Source organism: Nelumbo nucifera, chromosome 6 (genome assembly GCF_055504915.1).
Source record: "Nelumbo nucifera cultivar China Antique chromosome 6, China Antique-T2T, whole genome shotgun sequence".
Taxonomy (NCBI): domain Eukaryota; kingdom Viridiplantae; phylum Streptophyta; class Magnoliopsida; order Proteales; family Nelumbonaceae; genus Nelumbo; species Nelumbo nucifera.
This window is the reverse complement of record NC_142654.1, coordinates 22158998-22185731: the sequence shown is the minus strand read 5'-3', so window position 1 is coordinate 22185731 and position 26734 is coordinate 22158998. Positions and strand designations below refer to the sequence as shown.

Sequence of the window (26734 nt, the reverse complement as noted above, 5' to 3'; positions counted from 1 at the left end):
AAAACATTACCAACGGAGGAAGGGAACACACAATATGAAGGTGAGATATGATCATAGGACACAAAGTGAGAGATAGGATGATTAGTAGTACAAGATCTAACACCCTTTCTCTTAGTAATAGGAACATCAAGATCATCAATAACAGGGGGATCACTATCAAGAGGATCAAGCATATCAATGGAAACAAGTGTACTTGACTGATGATGAAGATCTGCCTCTAGAGAATCTGATGATGTTGGTTGCATAGTTTCAGGTTCCACGGCTCTTAAACTCTGCTGGCTCTTGTGGCAGCAAAGGAAGACACGAAATGGAGGATGATCAGGAAGAGGAGGTAATTGAGCCTGGGTGTGTTTCTCCTCAACCCTACTCTCCCCTTGAGGAGAAATCGAGAAAAAATGTTGACTCTTTAAGAAGGATAAATCCATGGAGACATAGTACTTGCGTGAAGTAGGATCATAGCATCTGTAGCCCTTTTGAGATAAAGGGTAACCAAGAAAAACACAAGGAATGGCATGAAGATCGAGCTTACTGCGAGTAGGGGACAAGTCATGAACAAAGAAATGACACCCAAAGACACGCATTGGAATAGGGGACAAAAGAGCCGTAGGAAACAATAGTTGATATGGGGCTTTATACTCTAGTAACCAAGATGGTATATGGTTGATGATATATGCAACACACATAACAACATCCATCCAAAAGTGTTTCAAAACATGCATATGGAGTAATAAACCATGAGCCACTTCGAAAAGATGACAAATTTTCCTTTTAGTGACACCGTTTTGCTGGGGTGTCCTAGCACAAGAGCTCCAATGAAGAGATCCACACGAAGCAAAGAACTTTGTGAGATCATTATGGAAGCACTACTTTGTGTTGTTTGACTGAAAAATATGAATCTCAGTCTGGAATTGAGTAAAAATCATGCGTTGAAAATCTTTCACAATCTTTGGCACTTCATCTCTAGATCGCATAGGATAAACCCAAGTATATCTAGAGTAGTCTTCAATCAATGTAATGGAATACTTATGTCTAGTCTCAGAAAGTAGAGTAATAGAGCCCCAAACATCATAATGGACAATATGAAATGGAAATTCAGATATTTTATTTCTTAAAGGAAAAGAACCTTCTACAATGTTTGCTCAATTGACATATTTGACACTATAACTCACTAACTAACAAAGACTTAAATAACTCTAGAAACATAAGTTTTAATGACTCAAAAGAAAGATGACCAAGACGACTATGCCATAAGTAGGCGTGACTTTCACTAGATGAACTTAAGGACTCTATAACCACAAAACCGGCTTTATTCTCCAACACATAGAGACCAACTACCATGCTCCCTCTACCAATTGTCTTCCCCGAGGCCAAATCTTGAAACACACACGAAGAAGGAAAGAAGGTGTTTGAACTATTCAAGGAGTGAGTAATACTGGTAATGGAAAGTAATTTGATAGGTAATTTAGGAACATACAACACATTAGAGAGGATAAGACCGAAGGAAGGGAGATGGTTCCTTGACCGGCTATGGTGGACAATGACTCATCAGCCAGTGTCACCTTATCTCTCCTAGAGAGGAGGTTATATGCCTGAAATATAGTTGACTTACCAGTCATGTGATTTGAGGCTCCAGAGTCAATTATCCAAGGGAATCAGATGTATGAGATGACACATGGAAAGCAGTGGCAGTTTTACCTGATGTAGATGCAAAGGAGGTAAGAGTAGGGGTAGAATCCATTTGGTGAAGTGTCCTACCATATAACTCCAAATGGTCACGAAAAGAGTTGATAATCTCTTCCTTGGGGTCAGAACCAGAGTGCCGCCCCTGAGGTACCATGGGACTAGTTTCTTGAGATGCCACATTTGTTGAGTTATATTTCTTTTGGTTCTATTGGACTGGCTTTTATTTTGATCGGAGGCTGATTTCTTACTCAATTCCTGGGCCCATTTAGGTTTCCCATGGAGGTCCTAACATGGGTCTCTAGTGTGCTTGGACTTCTAACAGTGAGTGCACCAAAGCTTGTCTTTTTCGTTCACTCTCTTCAGTGAATCACCCCTCTTATAAGAGCCTCCAACATTTGAATTTGTACCTCCTTGTATTGCTAGTGCAACTGGCTCCCCCTCTGTACAATTCATCACACTTCTTCTACTCTATTCAAATTGAACTAAGGCATAAACTTTATGAACTGAAGATAAGTCCTTATTTCCCAAGAGTTGTACCCTAATAGACTCATATGTAGGATTCAGCCCCAAAAGAAAAGCAAATACTTGTTGTTGGGAGACAAGTGACTTGTAGGCCTTTGCATCTTCATCACACTTCCAATTCACATTTTGATAATGATCAAGTTCCTTCTAGATTGATGTCAAATCTGAGTAGTACACTGAGAGACTTCTCTCCTCCTGCTTGCAAGTGGAGGATTCCGCTTGTAGTTGGTATATCTTTGCATAGTGCCTCTACTCCGAATAGGTAGATTCCGCTTGTTCCCATATTTCATAAGCTGTTTTGGCCCACATAAATGTCATCCTTACTTGTGGCAGCACAGAAACCAAGAGCAATGACATCACCATACTATTTTCTTGGTTCCACCTGTCATGTTCAGCACTTCTAGTCTTTGGTTCCTTCACTTTACCATTAATATACCCTATTTTCCCCCTAGAAGTAATGTAGAGTTTAATTCCCCTAAACCATTCAAGGTAGTTTAGTCCATCAAAGGGAATTACAACCATGAGGAAACTCATATCCATCCCCCCACTCGTTCCGTTTTGACCTCCTGAAACCCCAAAAGTTGCAGAATTCTCAGAGGACATGGTTAAATTCACTATTTAGTTTCAACACATAACTTAGGATCCCTCCTGACACCAAAAAAAAGTCCCACAAACACACCAGAGAAGTAATCCACATGCACACACTTTGGTTTGGACACAATCTAACTTGGAGTTACTACTGTTAGCAGGACTCTTAGGTTGAAAAACTAACCCAGAAATCGAAAGAGAAGAAGCGAAAAGAAGAGAGAAGAAAAGAGAAGAAGAATGGGAGAGGAATGGGGGCAGAATGTTCTATTACTACCGCCCTAAGTAGTATTATTTATATGTGTTTAACATAACATTAGGTAAAAGGACAAAAATGCCATGCTACCTATAACAGTACAAGAAAGCAAGCATAAAGCAAAAATAAGCAACAAAAAACTGAACTTATGGGACCACAAGTAAATATATCAGGTCTGGTCCACTGTATCACTACACTCCCCCTCAAGTTGGGAATAGATGTCGATCATGCCCAACTTGCACAAATCTGATTCCAATTTGACTTTGGTGACTGCTTTGGTGAAGAGATTATCTAGCTGCATATCAGAGGCAACATAGGGCAAGCAAACATCTTGAGAAGCAATTTTCTCTTGGATGAAGTGATGGTCAACCTCAATATGTTTAGTTTTGTCATGCTGGATGGGGTTGTGAGCAATATTTATAGTAATTTGATTATCACAATACAACCTCAATGGTTTCTCGTACTCAATCCCTAGTTCCTCAAGAAGGAATCTCAGCCATAACACTTCAGCCACACCATGAGCCATGGACCTGTATTCTGCATCAGCACTTGAATGAGCAACAACATTTTGCTTCTTGCTACGCCATGACACTAAGTTACCTCCAACAAAAGCACAATACCCTGAAGTTGATCTTCTATCATCAACACATCCGGCTCAATAAGCATCAGTATACACCTCGATTTTCATATGACCATTGTTTTTAAAGAGTATACCATGACCTAGACATCTCTTCAAATAAGCTAGGATTCTTTCCACAACCAATAGATGAGTGGTTCTAGGGGAATGCACGTATTGGCTGATAACACTAACAACATAGGAGATGTTAGGACGAGTAAGACATAGATAAAGGAGCTTTCCAACTAATAGTTGGTACATGGCTTTGTCTTCAAGAGGCTCACCCCCTTTGGCACTTATCTTATGATTCAATTCAATAGGTGTGTCTACTGGTTTAACTCCTAGTTTCCCAGTGTCTTCAAGGAGAGCAAGGACATATTTCCTTTGTGAAATGAAGATACCATGTCTAGAGCGGGCCACTTCAATTCCCAAGAAATATCACGAGTCACCAAGGTTTTTCACTTCAAATTCCTTATTAAGCAATTGTTTGAGAGAATCAATCTCATCAACATCAGAACCGGTCACAACAGTGTCGTCAACATACACTGCAAGAAGGGTGAGAGAAGCACCATTTCTCTTAATGAAGAGAGTGTGATTGGAGTGGGTCTGTACATAACCAAAACTTTCAAGAGCCAATCTAAATCTGTCAAACCAAACTCTTGGAGATTGTTTTAAACCATATAGGGCCTTTTGCAATTTGCAAACTTTCTTCCCTATAGCTTCATCATAAAACCCAGGAGGTAACTCCATATACACCTCCTCCTACAAATTGCCATTAAGGAAAGCATTCTTAACATCTAGTTGGAATAGGGGCCATGAAAAATTTGCTGCAAGGGATAACAGAACTCTAATGGTATTCATCTTGGCAACAAGTGCAAAGGTTTCTAGGTAGTCAATGTCATAAGTCTGAGTATACCCCTTTGCAACCAGCCGAGCTTTATACCTTTCAACTGAGCCATTTGCATTATGCTTCACAGTGAACACCCATCTGCACCCAACTGGTTTCTTCCCTTCTGGCTTGTCAATTAGCTCTAGGTCTTATTTTTAATGAGAGCACCCATCTCTTCCTCTGTTGCAGTCTTCCACTTAGGTACCACAAGAGCTTCTTGGATAGACCTAGGAATAAATATAACAGGGATAGATGCCAAGTAGGACCTATAGGATGGTGAAAGACGATCACAGGTGATAAACTGAGATATGCAATGGGTAGTAGATGAAGTGCACCAACGCTTCCCCTTGCGGACTGCAATGGGAAGATCAAGATCATCTGGAGGGGGTAAGGGATCGGAAGGTAAGAGTGATGTATCAACAAGCAAGGAGGGAGAAGTACCTGAATCTGGAACTGTAAAGGAGAGAGGAACTAGCCTGGATTAATTATGAGCACCAATATCAACTTGCCTCCACCTCCTGTGGTAAACTCTCAACTCCTTACACCTCTGACAAGTACCCTCATTACATAAGTCTCCTTAAAAGAATAGGAATAGCATAGGAACTTCAAGACAAGGACTATCCCTCTCACTATTCTCCCCCTTAGAAGAAACACTTGGGTAATAAGGGACATCCTCAAAAAAGGTAGCATCCATGGACACAAACTGAGAGCCAGAACGAGGACCATAGTAGCAACATCCCTTTTGATTCTATTCATAACCAAGGAATATAGATTTTGCAGCCTTAGGATCAAACTTAGAATGATGAGGTCCCAAAATTTGAACAAAACAAGTGCACCCAAAAACTTTAAGAGGGATGGTATACAAATCTTTCTCAGGATGAAATAATGAAAAAATGAGCTTTCATATCCAGAACACGAGAAGGGACTCGGTTGATGAGATACACAGCTGTATTAATAGCATCCCCCCAAAAATGAATGGGAACATTAAAATTCAGCATAATGCTTCTTGCAACTTCCAGGATATGCCTATTTTTTCTCTCAGCCACCCCATTTTGCTAAGGTGTATGAGGACAAGTACTCTAATGAACAACCCCATACTCAAGAAAATATGAATTCAGGTGTTTAGTGAAATACTCTTTGGCATTATCAAATTGAGTGAGGACTATTTGATGAAAAGCACGATTAAGGTGGGAATCTCATCTCGAGAACGCATAAGATAAACCCATGAGAAACAGAAGTAATCATCAACAAATAGTAAGAAATACTTCTCCCCCCCCATAGTAGGAATGTGATATGGCCCCCACACATCAGTATGCACAATTTCAAAAGGAGTATTGCTTCTTTTATTTCTCAATAAATAGGAGGATCTACAATGTTTTGCAAACTCACAACTCTCACACTTCAAAAAAGATGCTCTTTTTTCATGTAGTGTCCTGGGCAAGCCTTGAACTCTACCAATCTCCAAGAATCAGACCACGAAGAGAACTAAATCTCCAGTCCTATTAAAATCTCATGTAGTTGGCTGGGAAGAGCTCACATGAGATTCACGAGCAGAACTAAACCTGCTCTGATACCAACTTGAAGTTACTGCTGTTAGCAGAACTTTTAGGTTGAAAAAATAACCCAGAAATCGAAAGAGAAGAAGAGAGAAGAAAAGAGAAGAAGAATTGGAGAGGAATGGGGGCAGAATGTTCTATTACTGCCGCCACAAGCAGTATTATTTATATGTGTTTAACATAACATTAGGTAAAGGACAAAAATTCCCTGCTACCTATAACAGTACAAGAAAGCAAGCATAAAGCAAAAATAAGCAACAAAAAACTGAACTTATGGGACCACAAGTAAATATATCAGGTCTGGTCCACTGTATCACTACAGTCTTAACAGAGACCAGCACCAATTCTCCAAAAAAAAAGGTACGTTTAGATTGATTTCAGACCTGTACAGAATTAACAGTTCCAGCCTACCAAACTTCCAGATTATCTAAGCACATTAACCACCAGGAGAGATCCTCAGAACATTGTAATTACACCAAAACTGGGAAATAACAGGTCATCCGTGACCTATAGATATCCCCTTCTCAGGTACAGGATCACAGGATCCACAGAAAAGAGGTTTGAACCTCACAATTTTCCTGACAGCATTCAGCAGACTTGCTTCATAGAGTTTTCTCTTGGCACACAATCAAGATAAGAGAGAAAAAAAGTAAAAAACTTGTACCAGCCATAGGTCAGCTTTTCCGATCTCAGCCTGGATAAGACAGCAAGATGAAGAGGAAAAACCTTGTTTGATCTGCTCTCAAACCCAGTAGAACTGCTCTGATACCATCTTAACAGAGAAAGAACAGTAGGAAACAAGAAGAAGGAAGAGAGAGAGAAGAGAGAAGGGAGAAGAGAAGAGAAAAGAGTTGTTTGGTGAACAGAACTAAGTCTGGCAGCGCCAGATTATAATATTATATATAGGGCGACCATAATTAAAAGGGAAAAGACCCTTGTGCCCCTGTTGTAGCTAAAGTACATAAACAGTGATAAAAAAGCTATTTTAAACAGAACAAACTGACCCTAAGCAGAATAAAAACATAAATGTCAAGTAAACTATTCCAACAGGTTCCAACTGTACAAATTGTACTAAAGTCTAGTGGGCGGACTGAACAATTAACACCCCCTTTTTCGCACAAAGTGGCTACTCTCAGACTCAATCCTGTGTTCTCATACTTGCCAGCCTGATATGCTCTATGCTCTAGTAATGCTATTTCATTACTATTTGTGTTTTACAAATCTGATGGAAGAATATGAAAGGAAAATCCTTTTAGAACTTCATATTCTTTTAAAATATCATTTTTGTTTTTTCTATTACTTGTTCTGACTGTAGAATCACCTTGATTTATTGTGTTTTAGACTGGAATGAGTTTTGTGATGGAAATCTAAAGACAAAATTGTCCTTGTTACAGGGAGGGTATAGTGTCCACACCAGCTGTTTCAGCTGTCATTCGGAAACGAAGGGCAAGACATACATTTCTTTGTATATACATTTTGTACTCTGTAATCTTATATCAAAACGATTCATTTCCTCTTTGTCCATATCATCTGACAGGCCAATGGTGGTTTTATAATGAGTGCTAGCCATAATCCAGGGGGACCAGAATATGACTGGGGTATCAAGGTGAACTTCTTGTGAATCTTCATATTGTAACATGCAAAAAGTTGCAATGGTGACTTTCTTCAGTGCATTGAACTCAAAAGTCAATTTGAACTCATAGAGTCATATTTGGTGTTTTTCTGACTTGGTTGTTTTCCTTATTTTGTCTTTTGTTCAGTTCAACTATAACAGTGGGCAGCCTGCACCAGAGTCCATTACTGACAAGATATATGGAAACACTCTTTCTGTATGTATCTGTTCCTTTGCCACACTCTTTTTAGTGCTTTATCAATAGGATGATCACTGGCCTGATCTAGAAGGCCTGCAAATTTCCTGGCCTTGTCTTGGATTTTCTGTCCAAGCAAAAGGCTACACTAACCCCCTTATATCAGGTACTAGGCTTGGCCATGATCAAGACCTACCTCATAATGACTTTTATTTCATTACTTATAAAACAGAATCTATGTAATAAACATTCTGTGCTTGGTTTAAGATTGTAGTCGTATGAGACTACTGACAGCCCAAGCTGTAGTGTATAATCAACAGGAAATTAAGAGGATGAGAGGAGGAAGAGAAAAGAAGAGATGAAGATTTCGAAGGAAGAATTTCAGAAAAGAAGAGGATGCTTAATCTGCTGCCCCCCTCTTTCTATTTATATTAATTCTGAAGTAAGGATAAGACTGCTTACATGGCAAAATTAAAATCCTAATAAAAGACAACAATTAAAGTCATAATAAAAGACTAAAAGACTAAAGTCCATAAAAGACTAAAGTCCTAATAAAAGACTAACAACTAATTGTGGACAGACACTTAAATAACTAGTAGTTGCATACGAGTACAATAGAAAGAGGTGGGGACCACATCAGTGGTTTCTACACTCCCCCTCAAGTTGGGAATAGATGTTTATCATTCCCAACTTGCATAGATTTGCTTCTAACTTCTTCTTTGAAATTGCCTTGGTGAGAAGATCAGCAAGCTGCATGTTGGAGCTGATATATGGAAGACAGACTTCTTGAGATGCAACCCTTTCCCTAATAGAATGTCAATCGACTTCAATGTGCTTAGTTTTGTCATGTTGTACTGGGTTATGAGCTATATTAATAGCAGCCTGATTATCACAGTACAACATTAGAGGTTTCTCATAGGTAATACCCAATTCATCAAAAATGATTTCAACCATAGTATTTCAGCCACACCATTTGCCATGGACCGATATTCAGCTTCAGCACTGGAACGAGAAACAACATTTTGTTTCTTACTCCTCCAAAAAACAAGGTTACCTCCTACAAAGGCACAATATCCAAAGGTAGACCTTCTATCATCAATACAACCGGCCCAATCTGCATCTGTGTAAACTTCTATCTCCATGTGATTATTATCCTTAAATAGTGCACCTCTGCCTGGACACCTCTTTAAATATGCCAATATCCTCTCAACAGCAAGTAGGTGGGTAGTTCTGGGAGAGTGCATATACTGACTAACAACACTGACTGCATAGCTGATGTCTAGTCGTGCAAGACAAAGATATAGTAGTTTACCAACTAATCTTTGGAACATAGCTTTATCTTCAAGAGGCTCTCCACCTTCTGCACTAATCTTGTGATTCTGTTCAATAGATGTATCAGCTGGCTTAACACCCAACCTTCCTGTTTCTTCTAACAAATCAAGGACATACTTCCTTTGAGAAACAAAGATTCCATGCTTTATCCAGGTCCTTTACCTCAAATTCTTGATGGAGAAGTTTCTTAAGAGACCCAATTTCGTTGTTATCACTCTCTGTTACTACAATGTCGTCCACATATACAGCAAGTAGAGTCAAGGAAGTACCCACTTTCTTAATAAACAAAGTGTGATCTGATTGAGCCTGCACATAACCAAACTTTTCAAGGGCTTGTCTGAATCTATCAAACCAAGCTCCGGGGGACTGTTTTAGTCCATACAAAGCTTTATTCAACCGATAGACCTTCTTACCTGTCTTTGTACTATAAAAGCTAGGAGGTAGCTGCATGTACACTTCTTCTTGCAAGTTTCCATTGAGGAAGGCATTTTTAACATCCATTTGGAACAAGGGCCAAGAGTAACTGGCTGCAAGAGATAATAACACTCTGATGGTGGTCATTTTTTCTACTGGTGTAAAAGTCTCCAAGTAATCTATACCATAAGTCTGAGTAAATCCCTTTGCAACTAATCGGGCCATATACCTTTCAATGGAACCATCAGCGTTATGTTTCACAGTAAACAACCATCTACATCCAACTGGTTTCTTCCCTTTGGGTTGATCAACTAGCTCCCAAGTATTGTTTCTCAGAAGGGCATCCATTTCTACCTTCATTACATCTTTCCATTCAGGAATGGTCAGGGCTTCCTGTACTGTTCTGGGAATGGGAATATTAGCAATTGATGCAAGAAATGACTTATAAGAGGGAGACAAGTGATTATAGGACAAGAATTGTGAGATACAGTGGGTTGTGGATGAGGTGCAATGGCGTTTGCCTTTATGAACTGCAATGGGAAGGTCAAGGTCATTCAATGGAAGTGAGGGCTCAGAAGATGGAGAAGGCTCAATAGCAGAAGGCTCATTTGTAATGGGAGCTGGAAGAGATGTAGTACTTGGATTTGGATCTTCAGAAGGAATTGGGGCTGGCCTGGACTGCTGATGATCGAAATCAACATGCCTCCATCTTCTGTGATAAACTCTCAAATCCCGACATTTATGACAATCCTCCCCATTACACCCCTCTTCACTCAATGGAACAGGTAAAGGGACTTCTGATGTGTTAACTCCAACTGTACTGCTCTCCCCTTGAGAAGAAACCCTAGAGTAATAAGGTACATCCTCAAAGAAAGTAACATCCATGGATACAAATCTCTTTCCTGAAGCAGGTTCGTAGCAGCATTATCCCTTTTGAGTTTGTGCATAACCAAGGAAAATACATTTTGAGGCTTTAGGGTCAAATTTGGAATAGCGAGGGCCAAGAGTTTGCACGAAGCAGGTACAACCAAAGGATTTAAGGGGGACAGAAAACAACTCTTTATCAGGATATAAAAGAGTGAATAGGGGTTTCAGGTCAAGAACCCGTGAAGGAATTCGGTTGATGAGATACACAGTTGTGAGAATGGCATCTCCCAAAAAATGTATAGGCACATTGGAGTTGAATATGATACTTCTAGCTACCTTCAATATGTGCCTATTCTTTCTCTCAGCCACCCTATTCTGCTGAGGGGTACGAGGGTAGGTACTCTGATGGATGATCCCATGGTCAAGAAAGTAAGAGGCTAGTGTTGTTTTAAAATAATCTCTCGCATTATCGGATCTAAAAGTTTTGATTTTTACCCCAAACTGGGTTAAAATCATCTAATGAAAGGTCTAGGTTAGGGTAGGGACCTCATCTCGAGAACGCATCAAGTAGACCCAAGAAAATCGGGTGTAGTCATCAACAAACAGCAAGAAGTATCTGTATCCCCCCATAGCAGTGATGTGATATGGTCTCCAAACATCGGTATGCACAATGTCAAAAGGAACACTACTTCTCTTATTACTTAATGAATAGGTTGTTCTACAATGCTTTGCAAGCTCACAACTTTCACACTTTAAACTGAACATCTGGATAGATTTAGATAAACTAGGAAACAAGCTTTTCAAAGACCTAAAGGATAAATGACCCAATCGGTTATGCCAAAGCATGACTTGACCAATAGACTGAGAAACAAAAGACCCTCTAACTTCACTACCGTCCCCCTGTGAACTTCCTCCAAGCATATAGATTCCATTTGTCTCATGGCTAGTCCCAATCACCTTCCTTGTCTCAAAGTCCTGAAAAACACATCGATCAGGAAAAAATGTTACTGAGCAACTCTGGTTTTTAGTAATGCTGCTAATTGAAAGTAAGTTGGTGCTAAGTTTAGGAACATGCAGAACAGAAGACAGGGAAATGGCACTAGACAACATGATGTCTCCCTTGCTAGAAATGGGAACAAGTGATCCATCAGCAATAGACACCTTGTCTTTACCAGAGGACAAGTGATAGGTAGTAAATAGTGAAGGCAAACCAGTCATATGATCAGATGCACCTGAGTTTATTACCCAACAATGTTCAGTGTTACCTGGAGCTAAAGCATGATAAGTTGAGGCCTATGTACCTAAATGAGCAAATGTTGAGGTGGGAGGAGCTGATGTTGTGACTGGCTGAGATGATGATGCTGAATTGCCAACCTCCTTTTCCAACTGAGTCAAGGCAGCTCGAACAACAGCTAGAGTGTCTAGTGGTGCTGCTCTTGTGCCTGATGAGGTTGCACAATCAGTAGTAACAATTGTATTAGCATTCCCCTTTTTGTTCCTGAGTTTTGCAGGAACTAAATGAGAATGTAGCTTCCAACAGGTTTCTTTGGTATGCTTAGGTTTCTTGCAATGTTCACACATTAGGTCCTTCTTGTCTTCATTCTTCATACCTCTCTCCTTATCCCCCCCAAACTTGGGTTTAGTTGCTGCCAAGGCTGATTCAAGTGGCGAATGCTGTAACATAACTTTCCTTCTACTTTCTTCACTGTGCACTAGAGAGTAAGCTTGTGATAGAGTCACACTGTCTCTTGTTAGAAGTTGTTGTCTCAGAATGTCTTACTCAGAATTCAGACCTGCTGGAAACTCAAATACCCTATTAGTTTCAACCTGCTTTTTGTAGGTCTTTGCATCATTCTGGCTTTCCCACTCAATTGTTTCTAAGTGATCAATCTCATGCCACAAGGATTTCAAGGTGGAAAAATAAACCGAGACTGGCTTCTCTCATTGTTTAAGGTTATTCACCTTACATTTTAGTTCATAGGCCCTAGCAATATTGAGGGGTTGGGAGTAGGTTTCTTTCATGATATCCCAAATTTCTTTAGCTGTTTTTGCCCATAAATAATTTCGGCTGATATGTGGTTGCATGGAGTTACACAGCCATGTCATAACCAAATAGTTCTTCTGAACCCATTTGGTATATATTTGGTCCTCCTTGGCTAGTTCCTTGACATCTCCTAGTAAATAACTTAGCTTTCCTCTACCCCCAATAGCCATCATGGCTGATTGGGCCCACTCTAGGTAGTTTGACCCATCAAATTTTGCAGTGGTAATCTGAAAACTGTTCTCAGGTATGCTACCTGCACCACCAGCCCCTAAATAGTGTTCTCCTTGGCTCTTAAACTCCATTCTTTGTTAAGAAAAGATTAACAAATGCCTTTTGTATCACTGAGACTAGGCAATTACACCCAGAATTTGCTATCAGCTGAACCTACTTTATCCTTCTAGGTCGGCAATCCACTTCAAAAAGATAACCTTCCAAGTACAACTTGGAGTGCAGGGCTGAGAATGCAAGGCTGAAGCTAACTGCAGCCCTAGAATTGGCGACAGTCAAGAAACTAGAATCTTGAACCTAGAACCAATCAAAGGTCAAGAGCCAAGAACACAAATAGTTCAGCTGCACCTCTTAAAGTAACCAAAAAAACTATTCTTTTAATGTATCAAGAACAGTTCAGAAGGAAAACACTTTCAGTCGAACCTTCGAAATAACCAGAAAAGGTAATCCTTTTAATAGAAAATATTGACTTCAGCAAAACTCTGGCCGCAACCTTCAAAGATAAGTCTGAACCCTAATCTTGAGGGTTCTTCCTTCTGATTCTTCCTGATTGCTGAGCATTCTCTAATGCTTCACCAACAATCTCCAAGACTCAGCCGATGATCCCTTTTGCTGGAAATTTTCCAACCCTAGGAACCTCTTATGCAGCCGGCCATGTCAGACTATCATAAGATTTCCTAGGTTGGCTCTGATACCATGTAGTCGTATGAGACTACTGACAGCCCAAGCTGTAGTGTATAATCAACAGGAAATTAAGAGGATGAGAGGAGAGGATGAGAGGAGAGAATGAGAGGAGGAAGAGAAAAGAAGAGAAGAAGATTTCGAATGAAGGATTTCAGAAAAGAAGAGGATGCTTAATCTGCCGCCCCCCTCTTTCTATTTATATTAATTCTGAAGTAAGGATAAGACTGCTTACATGGCAAAATTAAAATCCTAATAAAAGACAACAATTAAAGTCATAATAAAAGACTAAAGTCCTAATAAAAGACTAACAACTAATTGTGGACTGACACTTAAATAACTAGTAGTTGTATACGAGTACAATAGAAAGAGGTGGGGACCACATCAGTGGTTTCTACAAAGACAAAAACAGAAAGTTGAGGGAAGGTTGGAATTTCACAAAATGTGTTAAGAACTTTCACTCAACTTTCTGTTTCTCTATTCTTTTCTATCAAACCAAACATAGCCTTTATACATTTTGGCCATCCCAAAAAGAAGGTAAAGCCACTTTTGAGCTCCCAAAAAGTAAAATCCTAAACCCTAAACTCTCAAACGCAAACCCTAAACCCTAAATCCCTAAAATCTCAAACCCTAAAACCTAAACCCCAAACCATAAACTCTAAATCATAAAAAACCCTATAAACACAAAATCCTAAACCCTAAACCTAAATTATGAAAGAGCAATCAGATCTAGTTTATTTGGATCTAATATGCAAAAGAAAGAAGAAGGAAATGATTTTCAGCTACTATGAACAGTGACCCAATAAAAAAAACACAGATAAGTAGCAATAAAATGTTGTTGTCAGTAATGGAAAAATGATAATATAGATCCATATAATATTGTACAAAATGTTCTGTAGGCTCCCAAAAAATATGGAACCAGTATTCAAGTTACAAGCCATCTGAAAACCTGTTGATATCTCTATGCTTGCAATGATATCAGCAGGGCATCCTTCATCTGTTGGTGACTCCTATTGATCTTGCAAAAGCTCTGATACTAAGGAAAAGATTAAAAATCATATGTTTAATAGTGCAGCAATGAGATTAGATAGAGAAAGAGTGAATCACTAGGGTCGGATGCCTCTTTCATAATTATATCCAAGCATAGAGAGTACAAAATGACTATGATGACCCCCTCTTGTGTAGAGAAATGAAAAAGCCCTAAGTACCTGTATTCTTTATTATCTACAATCTGTGTCAAATTGGTATACTGGATTTAAAGTTTCAAGTAAATGACATTCCATTCCACTTTTAATGAACACTACTACGTTAGATTTTTCCTTTATGATATAATGTCTGCTTTGAAATTTTAACGGTCCAATTTCATGTGCAGATTTCTGAAATTAAAATGGCAGAAATTCCAGATGTTGATCTAACCTGTCTAGGGGTTACAGCTTATGGCAACTTCAGTGTAGAAGTAATTGACCCAGTTTCTGATTATCTAGATCTAATGAAGGTATTTCATGAGAACTAGACATCCCTTTCATCTCTAAAGTAATATTTCCTGTTTCTTTTCACTTAAGAGTTGTATGGAATTATACATATGCAGAATGTGTTTGATTTCCAGCTTATTAGAAATCTTCTCTGTCGGTCAGATTTCAGGTAACACTGTGCATCTTAGAATCTTTTGGGATATCCATTTGGCATTCTTATATAGTTCAGAAAGTTTCTCAGCTATGATTTTGCTTTCCTTCCTTTTATTTATTCTAATGATCTTGACATTCTAGAATTGTCTTACAGGGATAGGTGTTTCTTTTTGAGTGCCTGTCTTACTTCCTGCATTCTTAGATTTTCTTCTGACATTCAAGTAATCAGTTGTGATATCAATTCGTGCTTAGATGTAAAACAAAGAGGAAAATAGAATAGAAGAGAATAAGGGAAGACTCGGGTGATAATGTTGGATAGGTTATTAGACCACTCTCACTTATTTTTATATTTTTTTTGATAAGTAAAAGAAATTTTATTAATCAAGAAGTATAAGCAATGCAAGAATCCCTTAGAGAGGTGACCTCTCCCATCATAATAAATAAAAACTAAAGATTACAACTGAGCCCAATACAATTGATCCCTATTCACCCCTTGTTTAGCTAAAGTATCACACACAACATTACCTGATCTCTTCACCCATTGTATCCTCATTCCTCAAATTCATATTTCTAGTGAGACATTTAAATATCTTCATTTCATCCTTGTGCTCTTGTTCCTTCAGCCAACCCACCACCAACTTTGGATCTCCTTTAATCTGTGTCATGTTAGACATCTGGTGCTCTTGTTCCTAAGAGGCTGGGGCCTTTATGGAGGTGCAGAGCCAATGGGTCCAAATAAGCCCAAGTAGGATTTAGGGGCAGCACCGCCAACCTGAATTTTTGGCCCATATATGTACAAGGGGTTGGTTTTATGATTTTAGTTGCAGTTCATTCTATTTTAGGGTTAAAGGTCAAAGATTAATTGTATTTTTATTGGTTTTTTAGTGAAAGCTTTTCTATTTGGGTCCTATCACCAAGGTTTTAAGTTTTCTTAAGACTTTGTTTTTTGTTTCTTTAAAAATAAAAAGTTAATAAACCATTACTAGTGGTGTATAAGCACCATTAAAAGGTAATTTAGAAGTCAATATACCATTATAGTGGTCTGAAACACATAATGTATAAAAAGTAACATAAAAGGTAACTTATAAAAGGTGTGCCTTTGGCTGAGATGCAAGGCACACTAGGTGTAAGCCTTTCAAAAGGTGCATTGTCTGGGTTCAGGTGGGGCGCATTCCTTAAGAGGCCTGAGGAATTCCTTCAAAGACACTAGCTGAACAAATTCTTAGGTGTCATTTTGTAATAGGGCCTCCATCTTAAGGTTCAGCACCTCCAAATTGAATTTTGGGGCATAGTAGAGCATGTCATGATGTATCTGTTGATATTGCCTATAATCAATTTAAGGGATTTGGTTATACTTACATATAATATATAGGAAACTAGTGGTTTAACTTTTTATTTGTGCAGTGGGACTATTGAGATATAAAAGCAGATGCATGCATTTTTTCCATAGACTGCAATATGAGTTCTCATGAAATGCAGTTCAGAAGTGATTTGGCTCCTAAGTCACCTGGTCTGCAAATGAGATGAGAAACTTGCACGTACCTAGGTCATTGTTGGCACTAAGGCTGAAGTGCTAAACCTTTTACCAGCATGATTCTCCCTTAGGTACGAAGTTTAGATCTATCAACTTTAGACCATCCCACTTAATGGTGTCCTTTTTTTGGGGGTATTGAATTATACGCATGTGTCCCCCATAGGGGCTGTAATTCATTTTTTCTTTGGCATAGCACAGCACTTCAGCAACACTCTAATAAATCTCCTCCAAAGTCGGTGGTGGCCGGTAGCGGGACTCGAATCCGCATATCTACTAGGACAACCCAGTTTACGTACCAACTGAGCCACCACTCAGTTGTCTTTAGTAGTATTCTATAAACATATGAAATTTACTCCCACTAATTTCATATTACCCACCAAGTCTAGTTCAGGACTATCTCCTTTACGACTCTTGTGCCTTGTCCAGGATAATGCAAGTACTGTTGTCCACTTCTCACTACAACTGGGTGTTGCTGCAGTTCCTTGCTTCCAGGGATGCCCTAGATAATAGTTAATTAATTCTAAATTACCTAGTTGGTGATGCAACTGATGGATGCTCCAGCATGAATGAGAAATACTTCTCAGTTCTTGATCCTTGGTTGGGATAAGCAATTCCGGAAATGCTTCACATTAGCCTGCCATAAACAAATATAAGTTTATTGTTATGCAAATTGTTTAATATCATTTCCATGTCTAAGAATCTTCTTTGGAAGATTTTTGAGATTATTTCTAATGGAAGATGAATTATGGCTCTGAGTTGTCTATTTATTTGGGTCATGTTTCAGGTTCATATTTGATGCCATGCATGCAGTTACTGCTGCCTATGCAAAGCCTATCTTTGTGGATATGTTGGGAGCCAATCCAGTATGCCTGCACCTCCTCAAGAATCTTTGCAATAAGTAAACTCAAGCCAGTAATGAAGTTACTGACCATTGATGTTACATGCAAAATATAGGATTCAATTGCTAATGGAGTGCCACTGGAAGATTTTGGGCATGGTCATCCAGATCCTAATCTTACGTAAGAAACACGACCAATTTATGGAGTTGATTTTTCATTATTTCAGCTTCATCATTGTCTGTATAGTATATTGAAACAGGTATGCCAAGGATTTGGTTGATGTCATGTATTCTGAGAATGGGCCTGATTTTGGAGCAGCTAGTGATGGTATGTAAGGCAATTTGAAAGGCGAAATTTGTCTCTGATGATCTTTATTATTTGCTGATTTGTTGCATTAATGCTAACATTTTGTGATTTGGACATTGTTTAGTTTGGAATGTGTTCTATATTTCCTTTCACTTTTTTTGTGTGGTTACTTTTTGAAACCATTGATAGATTTTATACTATATGACAACTAATTTTTTTGTTATAGAATTTGGTTGGGAGATAATAATGCTGGAACTAGTGTTGAATTAAATGGATTATTGAGAGCTTGATATTTGGTTGAGGAGAGATTGAATGATCAGAAAAAAGGGGAGAAATCTACCAACCCTACAGCATTTTAGATGTGATGACACCATGCCAAAGAGCTCTAAAAATAAATAATATAATTCAGATTGTAAGGCAGGGGGAAGTATGTTACTTTTTTTTTTTATCAATAACTGCAAATTTCATTAATGATAGAATATAAATTACAAAGGAGGAGAGGTAAAATCTCTTAACTCTCCCTAAAGATTAAAAAGTCATTACAATTGAGCCCAAAACAACTGATTTCTTCCCACCCCTTGTTTTGGCAAAGCATCAGAAAACCCATTAGCAGTTCTTTTAACCCAATGTACTCTCACATCCATGCCTCGTATCAGCCATTTAAACTTCTTTCTTTCACTGTTGTATTTTCACAACCTGACTTCTTTTGTAGCCAACCCATCACTGGCTTTGAATTTCCTTCTATAACCAACTTACTAATGTGCATATCCTTAGCTCTTTGCATCCCCTCCATCATGGCCAAAACCTCAGACCTCAAAGAATCCCCTACACCTATTTTGGATTTTTAACAATGGAAAGAAAATATTTAAGTGGTTGATTCAAAATATGGATGTGAAATTCAGTTGGGTTAAAAGAAGTGTGAATGGGTTTGCTGATGTATTAGTAATTCAAGGGGTGAGAAGGACTCATTTGTTTTGGGCTCAATTGCAATAGCAAAATTCTACTGTGGAGAGTTAAGAAAGTTTTCCTCTCCTGTTCTTGTAATTGTTTTATCATAATTCTAGTGAAATTCTGTTACTGATCAGAAAAGGAAAAAAAAAAAAAAACTAATTGTAGTGGAACTTTAAGTCAAAACACTGTAATGTTGACCACTGTTGACAATCCTTAGTTTCCAGAAATCCAAAAGCAGCTTGTTGAAGGTCATCCACTTATATTATCTGCCCAATGCATTTAAGATCCCTTTTACACTCCTTGAACTTCAACATATCCAACGTTCAGCTCAATCCAATTATTGTATTGAGGGAAATTAGGTCTATAACTTATGCAATAATTTGGAATATCAAACTTGATAGTCCCTTCTTGAAGCCATATTTTGAGTTTGTTCTTTTGATTCCTTGTCATCATTGTCTTAAATCCACCTCCATCACCAACTAAGAGTGTTGTGTTTGACTTTTACTAGTTTGGACTTTTATTGAAGTAATGTAGACCATCCAAGAATCTTCAATGACATGCCCCTTCTCATTACACTCTATTTGTTGTGTGTTTTCTGGCTTAAATCCTTGAATCCTTTATGTCATAGCAATCCTAAGACCTTTTCAAGTGTGTTTTTAAAAATTAAGCTGTTTAAACTTCTGATATCTCATACCACTCAAGGGAAACTCGAAAACAAGGTGGGGTATGGGGCTGATGTGGACTGGAGTGAACATATTCCCAAATCCTAATTAAGAGGGTCCCTTGTCCAATGAACAGCTTAATGTGGCAGAAATTGGTGGGACCATGTGGACAATCTTCCTTAATTGAATTTGGTTTTTGTTAATTGTTGTATTTATAACTATCTAAAGAAAGTGCATCATGAAGTAAGCATGGGGACCTCAATCTGTAGAGAGCCCCTTACAATTTATGAACTGAGTTATATTATTGCTAACAACCTGCAGTTCACAAATGGGATTGTATTAGGATATTGGTTGTCAGTGTTTAATGGATAAATTAGAGAATAGAAGGGCCTAGATTTAAGAATCATGTTAATATCATTGGAGAGATAGGCTCTCTGAATTCTGAATAATATAGGAACATGGGCAAAATAAATGGAATAGAACTAAGGCAACAAATACTTCCATGCATTGTACTACATTTAAGTAATGGTGTCTGGTGAAAATGGCTTCAAATTAATTTCAAAACTCATGCAACCTCAAGTTCTTCTACTTTAGCTAATTAGGCTGACTTCATTTTTTTCTTTAGATCCTTCAAACTAATTATTAGATAATAGATAGGAAAGTTACTATTCATGTCTCCTATCCATTGTTGTTTTGTATTTTTGCGATCAAACAACTTCTGTTCCCCCCAAAAGTTTCTATGTAGAATTGGAAGGTGGAAGTTTAGACTGGAATATACCATTACCATTTTTAATGATGGAAAATTCTTATTGTTATTTAGGGGATGGTGATAGGAACATGATTCTTGGTAGAAGTTTTTTTGTTACTCCCTCGGACTCTGTTGCAATTATTGCAGCCAATGCACAGGCAGCAATCCCTTATTTTCGGAATGGCCCAAAGGTAGGAGGTCACGTGTATTTCTTTTTAAGGTTCATTTTCTTTTTCAATCTTAAACCATAAAAGGACTTTATTCTTCATGGTTTTCTTTGTTTCTTTTAGGGTTTAGCTCGTTCTATGCCTACCAGTGGTGCTCTTGATCGTGTTGCTGAAAAGTTGAATCTTCCATTCTTTGAGGTGCAGTTAATGTTGGACTTATTCAGAATGTATTTCCTTGTTGTATTCCATGACTTCTAATCATTGTGCTAGGACTTGACAAGCTGCATCCCTAAATGAACATCTTTGTGTTCAGGTTCCAACTGGTTGGAAATTCTTTGGGAATCTAATGGATGCTGGAAAGTTGTCAATTTGCGGGGAAGAAAGTTTTGGCACCGGATCCGATCACATCCGTGAAAAGGATGGAATATGGTACTGTTGTAATCTGTTTTATTAGTGACATAGTAGAATTATGGTCCTTTTAACTTATTTTATGTTCTCTCTAATAAAATAGTGAGTGGAGTGCTGCCACACTTACTTGAGCCTCATTCTTTCTTTCTCTTTCTCTGATCTCTTTCTTCTTTCATGGACTGCATAACTACTTCATGGTATCAGAGTAGATCTGATCGGATCAAGGATTCAACTTCTTTTTTCATCTCTTTTCTTCACTTTTGGACTCTACTGTTTGGGGGACTGTTTGAAGGTACAATACTGATCTGATTGAGGGATCTACTCTTCTTTTTTGTTCTGTTTTCTTCCTTGGTTGTAATACGAAAGGGATTCTTTCAGATCTGAACATAAAGTGGGCGACATAGAAGGGCCTGTTATGGAAATTTTTTGAATCTTCTACTCAGCCGAAGGTGTAAACCTAGATCTATTGATATCTATATGTTGTGGGGGTATCCCTTGTGTGTTTGATCATGCAGTTGTCACAAGGAACCATTATTTTATCAAGTCAATCTGTGTGTACATGCCTGTAAAGAAGTCTTTTTTTCTCTCTCTTCCAAGTAGATTGGGTGCACTGAAAGTGTTGACGGCAGACTGGAAGTGTTGTTTGATGATTCTCCTATTGTGTCAAGGTGGAGATTCTGTGTGAAAGTGTTCCTCAAGACTGATTAAGGGGAAATAGACCTGGACAAACCTAGGTGGGTGCTAATAGAGTTCGAAAGGTCTGAAGCTTTTCTTGTTTGGCCTGGCAGTGTGGTGGTCTGATCTGCTTGTGTGTTGGTTGGTGTTTCATTGGGTGTTAGCTTCTGCTATCATCTGGGTAGCCTCCTTTTCTACTGTGGACCTGTATTAGCAGGAAGTGTAGCAGAACAGATTTATACATCACCTGGATAGCCTCCTTTTCTGTTGTGCGTAGATTTATACATCATTAGAGAAGATTTGAAGAAAGTGTTTAATGAATTTTATATGATGGGGAAGTGGGAAAGGAATGAATGCCACATTTGTTTAATTGGTTCCTAAATGTCAGGTGATGCCTTTACAAATGAGTTTCGACCGATAAGTCTTACTACAACTTTACACAAAATAGTGGCTAAGGTGTTGTTGGAAAGATTTAAGTGCTTCACTTTGTGGTCTCAAGGGAACACTGGACAATTATCAAAGATAGACTGATAGATTTTAGATCAAACCCTTATAGCCAATGAGGCAGTGAGGATTTTAGGAAGTCAGGAAGGAAAGGTTGCTTAAATTGGATCTTGAGAAGGCTTACGATCATGTGGATTGGGGTTATCTTCAATGGGTGATGGAGAAAATGGGTTTTGAGAAAAAACATGAATAAAATGGTTCATGGAGTGTTTGATGGCCACCCATTTCTTAATCCTCATCGATGGCTCCTCAAAAGATTTCTTTAAAGATTTTAGAGGTTTTCGACAAGAAGACCTGTTAAAGTGGTCTCTCACTTGCAATTTGCAAATAACACATTGATTTTGGGTGAATTTAAGGGAGTACAGAATGTTAGAGCCTTTAGACAGATTTTGGATTAATTTAGTTAAATATAGTATGGTAGGGATCTAAATGGATAGGAATGAAGGAGTGTGCAGATATACTAGAGTGTGAAATCCGAGAGTGGCCAATTAAGTATTTAGGATTTTTTTTTTTTTGGGGAAATCCTAGGGAGGTGACATTTTGGGAGAGGATCATTGAGAGGTTTGTTAAAAGATTAGACTCGTGGAAAAAGAATTATATTTCAAAAGGGGGCGGGTCTCCCTGATTAAATCCACTCTCTCCAATCTTACAATTTTTTTTTTTTTGTCAACACTCTGTAGAGAAGATGGGCCGAATGGCCCATAGACTATTTAGCTCTTTTATCTTTTATGTTCTTTGTTGTAATGGGCCTTAATCTGGGCCTACTCTTTCTTATGTTATTGTTAAAATTCAGGTCTGCCTTAGAGTTCGGCCTGACTGAGTTCAGTTATGTAGAAGAAGAAAAAGTGATAAAGAAAGAGAGACAGAGAGAAAGAGAGAAGAGAGAATTCTGGTTCGAACTGAAAGAGTCAACTTGACTTCTCCCAGTCGGCCAGTAAGTATTTATATTATTATTAAAACATAACTGAAAAGACCTATGTGCCCTTACTTAAGTTAAGAGCACATGTTTCAACACAACATTACAGATCAGCAACATCGATCAAGGTATAAAGACAGAAATACCCCTACGTTAACACTTCCCCTCAAGTTGGTGAGTATATATCATATACTCCCAGCTTGTTACATATGTAGTCCACTCTTCCCCGACTCAAGCCTTTTGTAAATAAGTCAGCCCACTGATTTCCTGTATTAACATGTGTAGTGTCTAGCTCTCCATTCAGCACCTTCTCCCTCACAAAGTGACAGTCAACCTCAATGTGCTTGGTTCTTTCATGAAACACTGGATTAGAGGAGATATGAACTGCAGCCCGATTATCACAATAGAGCTTCATTGAAGTGTTAATGTTGTACCCTACTTCCTGTAGAAGGTTCCTTAGCCACACTAATTCACAAGCGGTATGTGCCATAGCCCTATATTCTGCTTCTGCACTGCTTCTTGCCACAACCGTCTGCTTCTTACTTTTCCATGTCACCAGGTTACCTCCTAGAAATGTGCAATAGCCTGTAGTAGACCGCCTATCAGACATAGAACCGGCCCAATCAGCATCAGAATACCCTTCTATTTCAAGTTTTCCCCCACTCTTGTATATCAGACCGCGACCTGGGGCCCCTTTTAGATACTTCACAATTCTCAGAACCGCATTCCAATGAGGAATCAGAGGTTTTTGCATGAACTGGCTTACCACACTAACTGCAAATGAGATGTCTGGTCTGGTAATGGTTAGGTAGTTCAGTTTGCCCACAAGTCGTCAGTATCTGCCAGGGTCTTCAAACACTTCACCCATATCACTGCTTAGCTTGGTATTTGTGTCCATGGGTGTTTCAGCTGGTTTGGCACCCAACAAGTCTGTTTCTTCCAGCAAATCAAGCACATACTTCCTCTGGCACAGGTTAATCCCATACTTGGATCTCCCTACCTCTATCCCCAAGAAGTATTTCAGTTTACCCAGATCCTTTGTCTGAAAGTGATCCTGCAAATAAGTCTTCAGCCTGTCAATACCAATGTTATCATTCCCAGTAATAACAATATCATCTACATACACTACCAACAATATTTTTCCTCCCGGAGAGTCATGACTAAATACAGAATGGTCAACTTTGCACTGTTTCATGCCAAACTTCTTTACCACCTCACTGAACCTACCAAACCATGCTCGATGAGACTGTTTAAGCCCATATATAGCCTTCCTTAGTCTGCACACCTTACCATCCTCTCCCTGAGCAACAAACCCTGGAGGTTGCTCCATGTAGACCTCCTCGAGTAAGTCACCATGCAAAAAGGCATTCTTGATATCAAGCTGATATAGTGGCCACTCATACATGGCTGCAAGAGAGATCACAACACGAACTGACCCTATCTTAGCAACCGGTGAGAAGGTCTCTGTGTAGTCAATGCCATAGGTTTGGGAGTACCCTTTTGCAACTAATCGTGCTTTCAGGCATTCAACACTACCATCAGGCAAATACTTAACCGTATAAACCCACTTACAACCAACAGCTTGCTTCCCAAGAGGAAGAGCAGTGAGGTCCCAAGTATGATTATGATGAAGGGCTGAGAGTTCTTCTTCCATGGCACGGCACCACCCTGGAGAGGCAAGGGCTTCCTGGACATCCTTAGGAACAATAACTGATGATAACAAGGTAACAAACTGGCGATGGGAAGCGGAAAGGTGAGTAAGAGAAACATAATTAGAAATGGGATGAAGGGTGCAAGTACGTTTACCTTTCCGCAAAGCAATGGGTAGATCAATCTCAGATGCTAAGTGGGGGTTTGGTGCCAGATCCGTCGATGGAGATGTAGCCGGAGGAGTAGTAGCTGGTGCACGTGGGCGATGTGTATACACATGACGGATAGATGGGCGTTCAACAGGTGGTGGCACCGGAGGCAAGGATTTGGTCACGACTGGAACAAAGGGAGGAGGATCGACAACGGGAAGTGGAAGAGGAGGTGATGAGGAGGAAGAAGCATCACCAGACCCCAAAAAGAATGGAGTAGAATCAAAGAAACTGACATCAGCACACACAAAGGACCGTTGAGAACCAGGATGGTAACACTTATACCCTTTCTGGGTCCGAGAATAGCCAAGGAAGATGCACTTGAGAGAATGGGCATCAAACTTGTCGTTCCCGGGACCCAGATTATGGACAAAACAGACACACCCAAAAACTCTCGGCGTAAGAGGGAATGGAGACAAAGTGGGAAACAAGACCTGAAACAGAGACTAACCATCAAGGATGAACGTGGGCATCCGATTAATCAGAAAACAAGAGGTAAGCACTGCATCACTCCAAAAAGGTTTGGGAACATGCATGTGATGCATTAGGGATCTTGCTGTTTCAAGGAGATGGCGATTCTTTCTCTCAGCCACCCCGTTTTGTTGTGGGGTGTAGGTACACGAGGTCTGATGTATAATGCCGTGTTGGTCTAGGTATTCCTGAAATGATGAGGATAAATATTCGCGGCCATTATCAGAACAAAAAACTTTGATGTGGGTACCAAATTGGTTACGAATTTCAGCATAAAATTTTTGAAAAATGGTGAACAATTCACTTCTTTCTTTCATTAAATAGAGCCACGTCATCCTTGAAAAATCATCCACAAAAATGACAAAATATCTGTATCCATTATATGACATTACTTTATAAGGACCCCAAACATCTGAATGAACTAAAGAAAAAGGACTCGACACATGGTTATCAACCCTAGAACTAAAGGGAACACGATGGTGTTTCCCAAACTGACACGACTCACAATCCAAAACAGAAAGCTGACTCAAGGACGGAACCAAGGACTTCAAGACTTTGAGCGACGGATGACCAAATCGGCAGTGTCACTGGAGAGGAGAAAGAGATGACTGGAGAGCTGTTGAAGTTCTACCACCACCACCACCGTCAAGATAATACAGTCCACCTACTTCATGCCCTCCACCAATCTTCATCCCCGTCTTGAGATCCTGAAAGACACACATAGAAGGATAAAAGGTAATGGAGCAGTTAAGTGATTTGGTCAACTTACTAACAGACATAAGGTTAAAAGGCAATTTAGGAACATACAGAACTGATGAGAGGAATACAGGATCTAGGTCAACATTACCAACACCACAAATTGAGGATGTGGAACCATTAGCAAGGGTGACAGATTGTGATGTTGAGCAATGAGATATGGAGGAAAACACACCCGGAGTTCCAGTCATGTGATCGGAGGCTCCAGAGTCAATGATCCAGGGATTGGGTGTAGATGCCAGACAAGCCATACCTGAGTGAGCAAAAGTCGCCGTGTTCTGCTGTGATTGGATAAACCTCTCATATTCATCACGGGGAACACTCACCATCTCCTTCATGGGACCATCTGTGAATGTAGGAGGCAACTGGTCAGATGAATGATTGGCCTAGGTTGAGGGAGGACCATGTAAATCATAACAATAGTTGATGGTATGTCCATCCATACCACAATGAGTGCACTTCTTTAGGCCTGAGCTATGTCCTCTACCACGGGCTCCCCCTGAATCTCTACTCCCAGTACGACCACCACCACGATTATAAGTAGACCCACCATTGCCACTTTGGCCATATGCAGAACCACTACCACCACCACGACCAAACTGAGCTCCCCGTGCTCCACCTCTACCACCACGGCCTCTCGATGCAGCAAAGGCAGATCTATCTGAGATATTAGAGTTCTCAGTAGATCCGATAGAAATCCTTCGAAGTCGAGCAAATACCTCTTCTAGGGACGGAAAAGCTGATCCCCCTAATTTCTGAGCCCGTACTGGTTCATATTCAGACTTTAGTCCCACCAAAAATCTAGTCACATCAAGCTGCTCTCTCTGTTGTT

General features: G+C 39.3%; 1 protein-coding gene across 1 annotated transcript in view; it reads left to right on the top strand.

Moving 5' to 3' along the window:
• LOC104608353 (phosphoglucomutase, chloroplastic) overlaps nt 1–26734 on the top strand; it is a 56736-nt gene that overhangs the window by 19480 nt on the left and 10522 nt on the right. Inside the window, exons 6-16 of the mRNA XM_010274313.3 lie at nt 7502–7553; nt 7645–7713; nt 7868–7936; nt 14854–14976; nt 15070–15122; nt 17425–17503; nt 17595–17659; nt 17739–17806; nt 20219–20337; nt 20437–20511; nt 20627–20742. Of these exons, the coding sequence (XP_010272615.1) occupies nt 7502–7553; nt 7645–7713; nt 7868–7936; nt 14854–14976; nt 15070–15122; nt 17425–17503; nt 17595–17659; nt 17739–17806; nt 20219–20337; nt 20437–20511; nt 20627–20742 (888 nt within the window). The remainder of the gene's footprint in view (nt 1–7501; nt 7554–7644; nt 7714–7867; nt 7937–14853; nt 14977–15069; nt 15123–17424; nt 17504–17594; nt 17660–17738; nt 17807–20218; nt 20338–20436; nt 20512–20626; nt 20743–26734) is intronic.